This window comes from Pseudorasbora parva, chromosome 16, assembly GCF_024679245.1.
Source record: "Pseudorasbora parva isolate DD20220531a chromosome 16, ASM2467924v1, whole genome shotgun sequence".
NCBI lineage: Eukaryota > Metazoa > Chordata > Actinopteri > Cypriniformes > Gobionidae > Pseudorasbora > Pseudorasbora parva.
Window position 1 is genome coordinate 24,639,487 of NC_090187.1, and position 14,468 is coordinate 24,653,954.

A 14,468-nucleotide genomic window follows, 5' to 3' on the forward strand; every position below is an offset into this window, starting at 1 on the left:
GCCGTTCACAGTCTCCGTGTTGCCACAGTCTGGCGCATTTTCAGTTCATGCCTTTGAAAGCTTAACTTTCATAGGAATTAATTTGAGAAGTTAAAACACTTCACCGTACAGCTGCTGTACTGCTCCGGACAGCTCCGTTTACATGAATGCCTGCAGCTGCAAGCTGAGCTGTGAGTGGGATCTCCCATCCCCCATGTGCGGGTTGAAAACATGCAGAAATAGTTCCCTCTGCTGTAGTCTTTAGCCTTTGGCCAAAATTTTTACAGACGACGTAAATTGACAATATTTGCGTCATCGGAGTAATTTTTCCAGAAATAAAATGCATAAATCTCTCGTCTCAGGGGGATATGAGGGGATGGAGCACGATCATTCGAACATACTCCAGGGTTTCTAATGATAGAAAGCCATATGCTAATCGCTGAAGTAACCCTTTATATATGTATATATGTGCATTACTGTTCAAAAGTTAATGGTCAGTAAGCTCTGTATAGAGAGAAGTTTCTTAGTTTCCCCAAGGCTGCATTGATCAAAAATACAGTAAAAACATAGTGAAACTATATTATGAAATATTATTACAATTTTAAAAAATAGTTTTCTATTTGAATATATTTAAAAATGTAATTTATTCCTTTGATAGCAATGCTACATTTTCAAAAGCCATTACTCCAGTCCATTTCTCCATATGTATGGTGTATTTACCATTATTGGGTTACAATCATTACTGAATATTGACCACCCTCCACCGTAGGCATAGCCATCAGCCATTTAAAAAGCCCACAATAGTCAATTATTAATGGCATTAACATTGTGACTTGACTTGGTAATAGTCCTTTTTTGTGAGGGAAAACTTAAGTGTACAACTGCTGTAATCCGTGACGATCGCATGCCTTGTGCTGGTCTTAGGACCAAGTGGAGAGGCGCTTACCAGCTTGTCTTTAACAAAGAGTGTGTTTTACCAGTTGAAAGTGTTGCACCTTTAAACCAAAGAAATTTTAACGAAGGGCCAAAGAGTGTGTGTGTGCATGTGCACTCTCACACTTTGCGGACTTCAGTAAGGATGTATAAAGTAGCAGGAAAAGAGATCTGCTTCTACCGCCTCTAATCTTGGGAAAATCAGAGGGGATTTTTAATTAGACCAGGACTGTGGTAATGGAGCCAGAGTTAATGTCAGTCCCAGCACAGAAACTCAGCAAAGAGCCGCACATAACAAAGAGCAATCTGTTCCCGATCAGCCTACGCAATGCAACCTGCTACTGCCCTTAATGACTGAGAAAGTGTGTACTGGTATTCGTGTGTGTGTGTGTGTGTGTGTGTGTGTGTGTGGGTTTTGTGCGTGTGTGTGTGTGTGTGTGTGTGTGTGTGAATGCTTAAGATGCAGGTGAATAGAATTTGGTGTCTCCTAAAGGCCACTGATTCTCTGAGGAGTCTACTGATCTACCCGGGGGACAGACTTTTCCATCATGACAAAAAGAAATGGCTTTAGTCACACACACACACACACACACACACACACACACACACACACACACACACACACACACACACACACACACACACACACACACACACACACACACACACACACACACACACACACACACACACACACACACACACACGGCTACTTCCCATAGACGTAATGGTTTTTTACTGTACAAATTGTATATTTTACCCCTCTAAGCTAACCCTACCCCTAAACCTATCCATTACATCATTCTGTAAGTTTTCCCTTATGGGGACTAAACTAATTTCCTCATAACGTATTATTATCCTTGTGGGGACATTTGGTCCAGATAATGTAGCCTAGGGAATACCACAACACACACACACACACTCACTATATACACATTACACACACACACACACACACACACACACACACACACACACACACACACACACACATACAATACACTCACACACACACACACACACACACACACACACACACACACACACAAACAATACACACACATTGCACACAGACACACACACACACACACACACACACACACACCACAACAAGATGTTGTTTTTTTCTGTAATATCATACTACACTGAGTTGGTGCATCAGCCTTGCATTGTCTATTTAAATATGATGTGTCATTTTTTGGATCTTAAAATACTTTCTCTTTTCCCAGAGACATCTATAATTAAGACATTCACATTTCCTGAATAGTATAAAAAATGTGGCTTTGAGGTGCTTTCAAAGCATTGTTTGCTTTGAGCGGTCTGACATATCAACTCCTTGCTCAACCAATGAGATTGTTTTCCAGAGCTGTATTTCTAATCGCTGCTGATAATTAAGCCAATCTCAATTTTTAGATTTTTTGGATTTCTGAGCGTTAATTGGTCTCTTAATTTTTTCCAGAGCTGTATTTCTGGTAACACTTAAGTTTAGGGTCCAGTTCTCACTATTAACTCGTTGCTTATTAGAATGCACATTACTAGAATATTGGCTGTTTATTTATTAGTAATTATAAAGCATATATTAATGCCTTATTCTGCATGACCGTATTCTATACCCTTAATCCTACACAATACCTAAACTAAGCAGTGATACCAGTTTATTGTGGCAAAAGTCATAGTAATCTAAAGTGTGATATTTCATTATTATCAATGCTGAAAACTTATGTTGCTGTTGCTTCATATTTTTGTGGAAAATTGAATGTATATATTCAGGATTCTTTGATGAATAGAATCTTTTGGGACATTATGAATGTCTTCACTGTCACATTTGATACTTTTAATGTGCCCTTGCTGAATAAAAAAATGAAAAAATCTTATTGACACCAAACACTTAAACAGTAGTTTACCACTTTTTCTCATCCAGTGGTACATTGGGGCCGAGGTGCAATGAGGGGAGAGTTTTGAGAAAACTTTTAGAAACTATTAGTGGTCATCTTCATCATATTAAAATCTAATTTTCTTTGAAAAAATGCAATCGGTTTTGTTTGGTAATGCTTTAACGAAGTGTTGTTTTTCAGAGGTAGAGAGAGATATGATAAAGTGTCATATATTGAATGCACACTATACTTGTGTTAATCTTGTGTCTAAATGTAGAGTGTTGGTGATACTGAGGTGTCCATCATGGCTCAAAATAAAGATTGCTATGAAAGTGGAATTGTTTGCATGAAGTATCTGCTCATCTATGTTGGCCTCACCAAAATCTACTTCAGTGATAACTCTGGTAAACCTGTAAGTACAAGACATAACCATCAACAGCTGTTTAATGGCCCTTTTATCTATGAGACTATGAGACTGTAATTGTACTGTAATCTGCTTGTCCTCCAGAGTTCATCTACTGTTGTGGGGAGAGGATATGAATTTCAGCTCTGGGGTGCGGGTTACTACACTGTGGTCCACTTCCCTGCTCAAGATCTGACTGTTTTATGGGACCGCAAGACGACTGTCCATATTCGTGCTGGACCCCAATGGAAGGTGAGAAATTGTTCTCTTGGAATGAGCAGTATAATGTTACACTGTATAAACAATATATCTTATTATAATGTTTTTGGCTGTGTTTTTAGGGTCAGATGAGTGGTTTGTGTGGAAACTTTGACATGGTAACTGTAAATGACATGACCACAGCCGGACATATGGAGGTCAGCAACGCACAGGCCTTTGGAGACAGCTGGGCTGTTGGACAGGTATGACATCTAGTTTTAGGATACTACTGTCCAAGGCTGGAGAACACTAAATGTAAACGTTTAAAAGTCTGGAGTCAGTAAGACTTTTTGGGTAACACTTTACAATAAGTTTAATTTGTTAACATTATTTAATGTATAAACTAATATGGACTAACAATGAGCAATACATTTCTTTTAGTATTTATTAATCTTTTTTGATGTTAGTTAATAAAAATCCAGCTGTTCATTGTTTAAGTTAGTTCAGTGCATTAACTAATGTTAACAAGTACATTTGATTTCCTTGTATTAGTAAATGTTGAAATTAACATTAAGATTAATAAACACTGTAGAAGTATTGTTCATTCTTAGTTAATTTTAACAAGAGGAATTAGCTAATGTTAACTTATGAAACCTTATTGTAAAGTGTTACCACTTAAAAAGAAGAAAAAATTAACTATTTTTATTCTGAAAGGAAGCATTAAATTGATCAGACCTGACAGTACAGACTTATACTACAAAATATTTATATTTTAAGTAAAGGCTTTTTGAACTTTCTTTTTATCAAAAAATCCTGAAAAAATCTCAGCGTGGTTTCCACAAAAATAATAGCCAGCACAACAGTTTTAATATTGATAATAACAAGATGTTTCTCGAGCAGCAAATCCGCATATTACAATATATGTGACAACATATTTTTCGCAGTGTGACAACGAAGACTGGAAAATTTAGCTTTGGAATAAATGGCATTTATTTTAAAAAATGGAAAAAGAAAAGTTATATAATTGTAATAAAATGTTACAGTATTACAGCTTGTATTGTGTTTTTGATCAATTAAATGCTGCTTTGGTGTGTTGCATTCAAAACATTAAAAAGTCTTACTGACACCAAACATTTGAATGGTTGTGTATCCCGATCATGGTGGTAACCATACTTTCTGCCATAGGTTTTTTTACTACTGTAAAATCATAATAACGCTACTGTACACTTGTTGCACTTTGCTCTGTCTAAAGTTTGTCTAAACAGTAAATCTTTTAATTATGTGTTGTGTGCAGTGTGAGAGTGATTTTGTAGTTCACAGACCGTGTGAAGGAGATCTCAGCAGACAGCCGTATGCTAAGCGAGAGTGCGGTGTCCTCTACAGTGACGTATTTGCTCCATGTCACAATGTGGTGAGCAGCTCTCTTCTGGGGTTTAACAATACATTTGGCCTACAGATAAAAAGGCCACGTCTTACCCACAGACGGCATCAGATACAAACACACGCACACACACACACACACACACACAAACACACACACAGTCTGCGATGAACCAACTGATAGAAGCTTCGGGGTGGTTTGCATTTCTGAATCAGGCCACTAGGGGGCTGTATAGGTTTGAAAAGCCAGAACATTTCACCATCAATGCATTCAGGTGAATGTCCTGAGTGTGTGTTGAATTACCAATTGTGTGTTTTTTGACTAGCAAATTGTGATTTTAGATATCCATGTATTGTGCGTAATTAATCCTTGTGGAACCCCAGGTGGATGTGACCTGGTTCTATAAGAACTGCCTAACAGACACCTGCAACTGCAACCGTGGGGGGGACTGTGAATGTCTGTGCACCAGCATTGCAGCGTATGCACACAAATGCTGTCAAAACGGTGTCACTGTGAACTGGAGATCCCCCAGTGTGTGTCGTGAGTACAAGCACACAGAATGAACCAAGTGCTCTTTTGACCTACTTGTAGTTTAAAAAAACATATCACACATATGATCTATTTATATAAGAGTATAATTCTAGGTTCTGCTTCAGTTGCAGATTTGTCACATTAAAGAATTTAATTGCAAATGCTGTTTCATGATGCTTTTTAGGCTGGCAATGTTGAAATAATGCATGGAAACTCATGATTCAATGTGATTGCTGCTAATACAAGTATGCTTCTTTTAACAGCATATGACTGTGAATATTACAACCAAGGTGGGAATTATTGTATTTTGCATTTTTGCATAGGATAATCTGGAAGCACCTTTTAGATGTTTCCCTAAACTTTTTATTTATCATTGTATATGTAGAATTGGGAGAGGGTCCGTTCACTCTGTCCAGCACAGAGCAAAATGACTCCGTCTGTGTGTTTGGGGCAAACGTGAGCAGTGGTGAAGTGTTTCCCCTCCTGAGGACCAATGCTCAACCCAGCACCATTTTCCACTTCATGATCACAAATGGACTATACAAGGACCGAGCCTCCAGTGAGAACACACTTTTCACTTCAATAACAAAACAAAAAAAGCGAAACAAATTGCAGACGAAATAGACTGAAACTAAAATGCACATTGCACATGCTTTGATGTGAAATACAATGATCTGTTGTTCTCAGTGTCTCAGGGCTGCTTTATTTGTAGTAAATGTTGCTCCACACGAGCTCCATCTCTGCAAGCGCTGTAAGTTTGGGTCATGCATTTGAAAATGCAACATGTGGCAGCCCGTTTCCCAATTTTTTTGGGATTTGGATTGTTTGTTTGTTATTATTTTTGATAAATCTGTTGTCAACAAAAAGAAGCTTTATGTTCTCCCAGTGGTTTACTGCCGAAGTAAAAGCTCTAGTTTAATGTCTGAAAGCAAAGAAATGAACATAGTCATAAATATGAGTATAATAATACTTTTTTTTAAATAATAAGCAAATATAATATTATTTTTGAATGATAATATATTATTATGGTTGTTGTTTTTCATTATTTGTGTGTATTTATATTGAATGGGGAGGGGGTTCGGTTTTCCTTCTTTTTTTGTCCTTGTTTGTCACATGCCTGCATCTTAGACTAGGGAACATAATTGGCCAACCTCCGAAAAAAATACTTATCTGTACCAATCTGATTACAATCATATTTGAAGTCTAAAGAGTAGCATCTACTGATATTTTCCTGTGTTTAGGACTTCCTGTTGTCTCACTGGAGTCTGCAGAGAGGCCTAACTACTTCCTGTGTGTTACTGGGAACCGTGGGTTACGATTGGAACACTGGCAGAGTGGGGAAGACTTTCGACGGCAGGCAACCTTCATCCATCACCAGGGCTTATGGTTACCTGGGCGATCATCCTTTGAGTTGCACAGCCAGAAAGGCGTCTTCCTCACCCTCTCACACACACACGCACATGCTCAAAACTATGACCTTACGTACAACTTCAAAATCAGCAGCAGTTTTATCATTGAGGGTAAGACTAGTCTACAAATATCTATGAATATGTCTGCAAGTACAATTTATCTTATCATCAGTTTTTTCACATCTGTACTAAATTTGGGAGAATTTGTTTAAATATGGTGAAATGTTTTAAACAGAGCCGAGGGTGCTAAACCCTTATTGAAAGCGGAAAATATATTAAATTAATTTTGAATAAATTGAGATTGGATGCAGAAATTTTGCCGGGTTCTGCAGGTGCAAATTTGTGTGGGCCTGCTTATCAAAAAGCTCATATTACACCGAAACTACACCCAAATAACTCTAATAAGCTTCAAGTATCATGTGGTACTCTCTAAAAAATGTTCCTACCTATTTCAAGGCTTTCTGTAATGTGGATGTTATTTTTTGTGTCTGTGTATGGTGGTTATGTTCTTGCATATTAGAGAGCAGTTTTGTGATCCCTTACCGCTTGATGTGTGAGTGGAAATATCATGCATGTGCCAGTCCATGTGTAAAAACATGCAATGACCCCGATGCCACACGCTGCCAGTTTCTACCTCCGTAAGTTCATTCATGTGCTTATACTATAATAATATATGACCATTTTTACAGAAGGTCCTTGCTTAGGAATTGTCATGTTTCACTTCAAAATCGAATAAAAGATATTAACGAAAATAAAGCCTTTTAGGACAGTTGTTCTCAACCAGGGGCGGTGACTACTAGGGACCTCAGAAACTTCAAGTGGGACTCAAGATGACTAGAAAAGTATTTAAAGTAGGGCTGTCAAAATGAACGCGTTAATAACAAAATGAACACGTAGTGTTTGTGTTTTAGAACTGCAATTCTAAGAGTGTAAAGCAGGAATTGTGCTTGTAGTTTAGCAGAATAGGTTCTACGGATTGGTGCATGAGTTACATGTTGTGGTCACTGTGTATTTGTGTGTAAACAATTGAGAAAAACTGTAATATAGTAAATTAATCTAATTCTCTAAACTATTTTAAAAAGGCTAATAACATGTAAAATGATGTGAACTGAAATTATTTTTTTATTGTACAATATGATAAAATAAAAATAATAAAACCCTAAAATTATTAGTTTCCCCCCTCAATAACTTGTTTTTTAATTGAAGAACTTAATCAATATCAGTAACCCCTTCAATGAGCAAACAATGAGCCTTCAAATTAAAAGAGTTGAGAACCACTGCTTTTAGAGCATTAAGTCTTTTTGTACACAATTAAGTCTTGATACAGTTATAAACATACTTGTTTCTTTAAGGATATTTGGAATTACAAAAAATATTGCATTTAAACATCAGGACACATATCAGTAATTTTGTTGTGAATATGTGCTTATTTGTCATGAAAATGTCAATGTGTCACAATGCAAAAATCTTAAATAGGCTTCCTGGTCTTTATGCACAGTATAACATGACTTTTGTGAGATTCACCCTCCTGAATTTCTGAAGGAAAAGTAAAAATCAAGATCTGGTATGTTGTCTTTCACTCTAAACCGGTTTAGGGTTGAAGGTTGTTTTCCACGCTGTCCCAAGTCTATGCTGCTGGACGAAGTGACCAGGCGGTGTGTGTACAAAGAAGATTGTACGTATAAAACCATAATTGAATCACTTTCATCATCTTTTATAGACATCCATGCACACAGTTAGATTTGTCTTAACACCTGTGTTGTTTCTAATGCGCTTGTTGTCGTAGGTGTGATACTATCTCCAACTCCGACTCCTTACATGTTTGTGACCCGATCAAACCGAACCACGGCGGCTCCCACCTCTGCTCCTACAACCACAACTACATCCACAACAACTCCCTCCACCACAACGGCAACACCAAGCACAGCTCCGAGCACAACTGCCAGTACTACAGTCGTAACTACACCTTTAGAAGTAGATGATTTAATTGGCAGCCCGACTACACCAACATTACCACCAACCACACTCTCTTCAACTTTGGCCACAACCACGCCCACTGAAACTCCTACAACTCCTTCTCCGCCAACCACAGAACCCCCTGTAGTCAGCACTGCTCCGCCCACCACAACAGACACGCCCACTACAGAGCCCACTACTACTAAATTATTTACCACGTTAGCATTACCTTCCTCGACCACAGAGGTGCTGACCACACCCGAGGCCACCACCGAATTAGAGACGACCTCTCTGACCACCACCACCATCCCGCCTGTTACAACCACCACCGTCATTACTACTGAGACCACAACTTCAGAACCTACTTTTACAACCATAACCACAGAAACAACATCTGTCTCCTTGACTACCGAGGAGCCCTCAACAACTACATCAGCAGTTTCAACAACCTCTGAGATGATGCCTTCACCCTCTCCTTCACCTGAGACAGCCGGAATAACAACAGTTCTCCCTCCGTTCCTTATACCCACAGGACCCTGCACGGTAAGACTTTGTGTGTTAGTGTTGGTAGTTCTTATTCTGACTATTTCAAAATATTTTTAATATTTTTTTAATATTCTTTATATTCAATGATATTAATGGTATCACTCTGTTGCACGCAACAGTAAACATACACCGTGGACTTGTGAATGAAGGATTCTTGGTTCTTTTAATTAATCAGTCAAATAGTCTCATAAATCAGTTATGATCTCATGGGTTATAAGTTTGTATTTGTTTGAATAGGTTCTCAGTTAGGGAATCAGTTAAATATGTTGTTGACTTGCTCCCTGAATTGGGAGTCATTACTTTTGTCATGTCAAACTCATGATAAGATAAACTGAATGAAACTGAATAAGAAGCTGTTACTCATGTACACCTAAGACTCATGAGCAGGGCTTAACATTAACACTCGCCAACCTGGCAAATGTGTGTGGATTTCAGCAGTGATGTGTAATGAAGACACTCCTACTAGTAACTTTAATTATAAAGTTCCATGTAGTATCGATTTTTATACTCATAAATTGAAATGATACTTCTATACAATAGTCATTTTCCAAAGAATATATGGACACTTTCTCGCTGTCTCATCGTTCCGATAGCGAGTTGACACACAAACTTGCTTTTCATAACTTGTTTCATTTGCTCTGGGGGAATATTGTTGGTGTTACAGTAGGGCTTGAATTTCGACGTGGGATTGCGCATCATTTTACTCATTACTGCATACACAGATTTTGTTCTCACAAACAAGGTGCGGGCACATTAAGCCCCCTCTCAGTACTAAATTGAGTTCTTTTTTCGCTGCTTATTGTGCTCAATAAGGCAAATACACGCAAAATAATGTCAAAATGCCAGTCTTGGCGAGTATTCACGTAAAAAGTCTTTTATTAAGTTAATGTAAACAGTTGAGAAAGAAAAAGTATGTGTAACACAATAATGTATCTGTTTGTCAGGTCTTAAAGCAGCACAGCAGCCTAATATACCTGGCCAAATTATGAGATAATACAAAACATATCTATAGAGGTTATGCGCGTGACGTCACCGTCGGGTGGAGTGACTGCAGTTACGCCAACTGAGTGGCAAAAATACTGAGCAGCATTGGTTTTAATGAATAACAGTGAATAACAGGCAAAAAAACACACAAGACAAACCTAAAGCGAAAAAGAGCTTTGAGATTGATTGTATAAATAGATTTGACAAGAAATCAGAGGTATATTTTATAGACTGCCGAAGGCAACAGAAAAGAGAAGCAAATGGAAACAACGTGACTTGAGGCAGCGAAACGTTGATTTGCAGGTATTATTTTGTCAATATGTTGTATTTTGGGGTAAAATCATACCTTATATATTGTATTGTTATATACTGTATTGACAAATTATCAATTAAATATTTACCATATTTAGAGCTGGACGATATATATAACATTGATATAAGTGATCACCTAGATTTAGGCCTATGTATTTTGTATTTATATAAAGCGTTTACACTTCACAGGTAGATTTGCTTTATGTATTTCCCTGGCATCAAAATCAGGTACATATAAATGTCAGGAAACAAGATTCCTGACTGCACGTAAATATCCATGGATCACTGGATCTTTGGTAAGTTGTAAGGAACATTATATCAAGTCCAACCTTAGCTTAAATTGATAATTGTTTGCTTTATTCACATTTTCACAGTTTACCCTATTAAATAAACACAGCAGCTCTTGTACCACTCAGTCCGGCTGAGAGTTGTGTGTTCCTGCAGTAAAGTGACGTCAATGCATAACCCTGTCTATGGCAGTTTTCCTCCATGTTATCAATGTGAAAATTGTGTCCATTGAAAATTTGCTTGTAGTTTGAAAAACTACTAGCCACAGTGGCTGGTGAGCAAAAAAGTCAATGTCAAGCCCTGCTCGTGAAATATCCGTATTTAGTGATGGTGGTTGTTCATACACCTACTTGTAGGTAGGGTTGCCACCTTCAATACAAAAAAATAAGGGACGCCTGCCGCAGCGATGGCCACACCCCTTGGGGCCACGATGACCACAGTCCCGATGGTGTGCCAGTGCAGTGGTCGTATATCATAACTTAAAACATGTTTTCATAATTTGTATATATATTAAGATTGATACCAATGGACATTATAATAGGATATCTGCTATTGAAATCAGTGTGAACAGATGCACTCAGTATAATACACAGCTATGACAATGAAAAACAAACTCAGCTGCTGTAACCTAGAGGGGAGTAGGATAAGAAATTGCTAATTAACTCGAGTAATTTTATAGTGTTGTGAACAAAGATTTTGACTAAAATATTTGTCATTGTTTGCAGTAACACCATCCAAACAGTGAAACCACACCTAAATAACTCTAAATGATACAATATCTACAATAATTTCTTATTTTAATAAAACACTTAACAACATTTTTATTTTTGGTAAGTTAAGTAAATATATTTATGTATTATTCGGTTTTTATATAGTCTGTTAATTCTATAGTATTGGATGATGCAATTATTTAAATTTGTTAAGCATAACAAATAGTTGTTTATTTTATTCCTAAAAGGTCCTATTTGGATTAAATATATATATATATATATATATATATATATATATATATATATATATATATATATATATATATATATATATATATATATCTTATTAAAGTAAATCTTGTGTCTGACTTTACAACTTAACCTTAATAAACAAATCATACCATAACATCATTAATGTAGCCTACATTATTAACATTATTTCTTAATAGGCAGCATATGAAAACTAACGTTATCAATCAAAAAATTATTTTGATATAGGGTATTTGGACCTGCCTCCGCCATCATTTCAAATGGATTCTGCCCATATAGAAAAGAACCGGCGAGGCGGGGTCCCCTCCTCTTCTGACTCTGATTGGCCGTGATTCACGGCCCGTGAACCTGAAACAAACCAATCAAACAAACCAACGACAGCAGCCACCCAATTAGGGGCAGAATAGGATGTGTTCACACAATGTGGGTGGACCTATGTAAAATACGGGACAAATCGCGTCCCGTATTGCTTTGATACGGGACTCGTCATTTTTCCTGAAAATACGGGACGATTCCGCATTTCACGGGACGGGTGGCAACCCTACTTGTAGGTATAGATTCAGAATCAGGAAATCGTTCAAATCTCATTCTTAGTGTGTCTGTCTTCTCCAAGAAAAAAATGCTTTCCCTTTTAGATGCTGTTTAATCATTTTCTGCGAGTTATCAGTGATGGTTTCAACACTATTAAGTGAGAGCTGATGTCTTCCATTTCCCCTCCCTGACTTGGATACCTCTCTGACACATTTACACACATGCTCATAAATATACTATATACTCAAGATTAATCTGTGATACACATAGTGTGAACACTTCCACCAGCCTTAACTCCTAGATCTTGAGTCATTCCTGTCCACTTGCCAGGATGTTTACGCCTGAAGGGAAGCATCATGGGTTAAGATGGGGTACAGTGAATAATTGATGAATCTTTTGTAATGCCGTATAACACAAGAACAGATCACAGGCATAAAAAAGTAGTTTGAAGATAGTTGATCAATGCATGCTACCTAAAATCATCCAAAAGTGCCTTATGAAATACAAATCCTCATGTTCTTTGAGTCAGAAGGTGGTAGAAGGGTTTATATGCTCTCTATTTCATGAACATATCTGTTTTGTGTCCATACAGCCTCCATATTCATTGCGTGTGGATGAGTGCAGTGAGTACATCTGCTTTAATGGACAGCTGATGCTACATAATTCCTCCCAACACTGCAGATACAACATCAGCCAGCCACAGTGCAACCTGCTGGGCACGCCAATCCAGACCAACACAGACCCCTGCTGCCCACTGTGGCAGTGCCCATGTAAGGCATACACACTTTCTGATTTGCTCTACGTTGGAGGTTTTTATGCCAGTGTTAATTTAGTATCATCATTACTACCGTTCAAAAGTTTGGGGTCAGTAAGATTTCTCTTTTTTTAAGAAATTAATGTTTATTCAACAAGGAGGGATGCATTAAATCGATCAAAAGTGGGTCTCTTGCATCTGCAGTTGCCATGCTATCTTTTGAGTGGCTGTAGCTAAGTTAGAGGAGGTTGACTCGCAGCACTTCAACACATGTGTTTTTTTCCGGTTTGGCAAGCAACCGGCCGTGACACGGGGCATGGAAGCAACAACGATTCCATTTTTTATTTCGAAGTTCGAGATTGTGACTTAATTTCAGTTGATTTCGATTTTAAATTATTTATTTAGAAAAAATAAAGCCGAAATGGAAAAGCCATGGGTGAACAAGTTAGGACACCTAACTTTACCATGCTGTTGTTAATATAGGAATTAAAAGGGTAAGTAATGGTCAGGCACTGCTAATCAAATGCCTTTTATTAATTGATCATCAGCAAGTCTGAGCATCTCTATAAAAGCAGAAGTTTTGGCAGTTTGCTGGTCTGGAGCATTCAGGTGTGTGTTAACACAATGCCAAGGAGGAAAGCAATGATCTTAGAGAAGCATTTGTTTTTGCCATCAATCTGAGAAGGGTTACAAGGCTGTTTCCCAACAAGTTTAAGTCCATTATTCTACAGTAAGGAAGATTATTTACAAGTGGAATAAATTCAAAACAGACAGTTTGATGAGTCTTCCCATGAGTGGACGTCCAAGCAAATTCACCCCAAGATCGCTTAGAAACATTGCAGACAACCCAAGAACTACACTTCAAACTATAAAGGCATCAGTTAACATGTTAAATGTTAAAAGTTCATGACAGTACAATTAGAAAAAGATGGGTCAAGTATGGCATGTTTGGAAGGATTGCCAGGAGAAAGCCTCTTCTCTCTAAAAAAACAAAACATTGCAGCACAACCTAGATTTGCAAAGTTGCATTTGAACAAACCATAAAACTTGTTTGGCCATAATGCACAGCGCCAATTTTGGTAAAAACCAAACACGGCATATCAGCACAAACACCTCATACAAAAAGTTAAGCATGAGGGGATGAGGGGGTGATGATTTTGGTCTTGTTTTGCAGCCACAGGACCTGGGTACCTCACAATCATTGAGTCGACCATGAACTCTCCTCTGTATACTGAAGTATTCTAGAGTCACATGTGAGGCCATCTGTCCAACAGCTAAAGCTTTGCTTAAAACTGGGTCATGTAACCGGACAATGATCCGAAGATTACCAGCAAATCTACAACAGAATGGCTGAAAAAGAAAAGAAGTGTTGCAATGGCCCAGTCGAAGTCCAGACCTCATCCTAAATG

The 14,468-nt window shown here is 37.8% G+C and overlaps 1 protein-coding gene across 2 annotated transcripts in view; it reads left to right on the plus strand.

Annotated features, from left to right (window-relative positions):
• otogl (otogelin-like) overlaps nt 1–14,468 on the plus strand; it is a 66,057-nt gene that overhangs the window by 27,484 nt on the left and 24,105 nt on the right. For both annotated transcript variants that reach the window (XM_067419985.1, XM_067419986.1), the window contains 12 exons: nt 3,064–3,198; nt 3,295–3,441; nt 3,531–3,650; nt 4,682–4,798; nt 5,152–5,308; nt 5,563–5,589; nt 5,685–5,858; nt 6,541–6,819; nt 7,229–7,346; nt 8,304–8,383; nt 8,495–9,207; nt 12,898–13,075. In XM_067419985.1, coding sequence (XP_067276086.1) covers nt 3,064–3,198; nt 3,295–3,441; nt 3,531–3,650; nt 4,682–4,798; nt 5,152–5,308; nt 5,563–5,589; nt 5,685–5,858; nt 6,541–6,819; nt 7,229–7,346; nt 8,304–8,383; nt 8,495–9,207; nt 12,898–13,075 — 2,245 coding nt within the window. The remainder of the gene's footprint in view (nt 1–3,063; nt 3,199–3,294; nt 3,442–3,530; nt 3,651–4,681; nt 4,799–5,151; nt 5,309–5,562; nt 5,590–5,684; nt 5,859–6,540; nt 6,820–7,228; nt 7,347–8,303; nt 8,384–8,494; nt 9,208–12,897; nt 13,076–14,468) is intronic.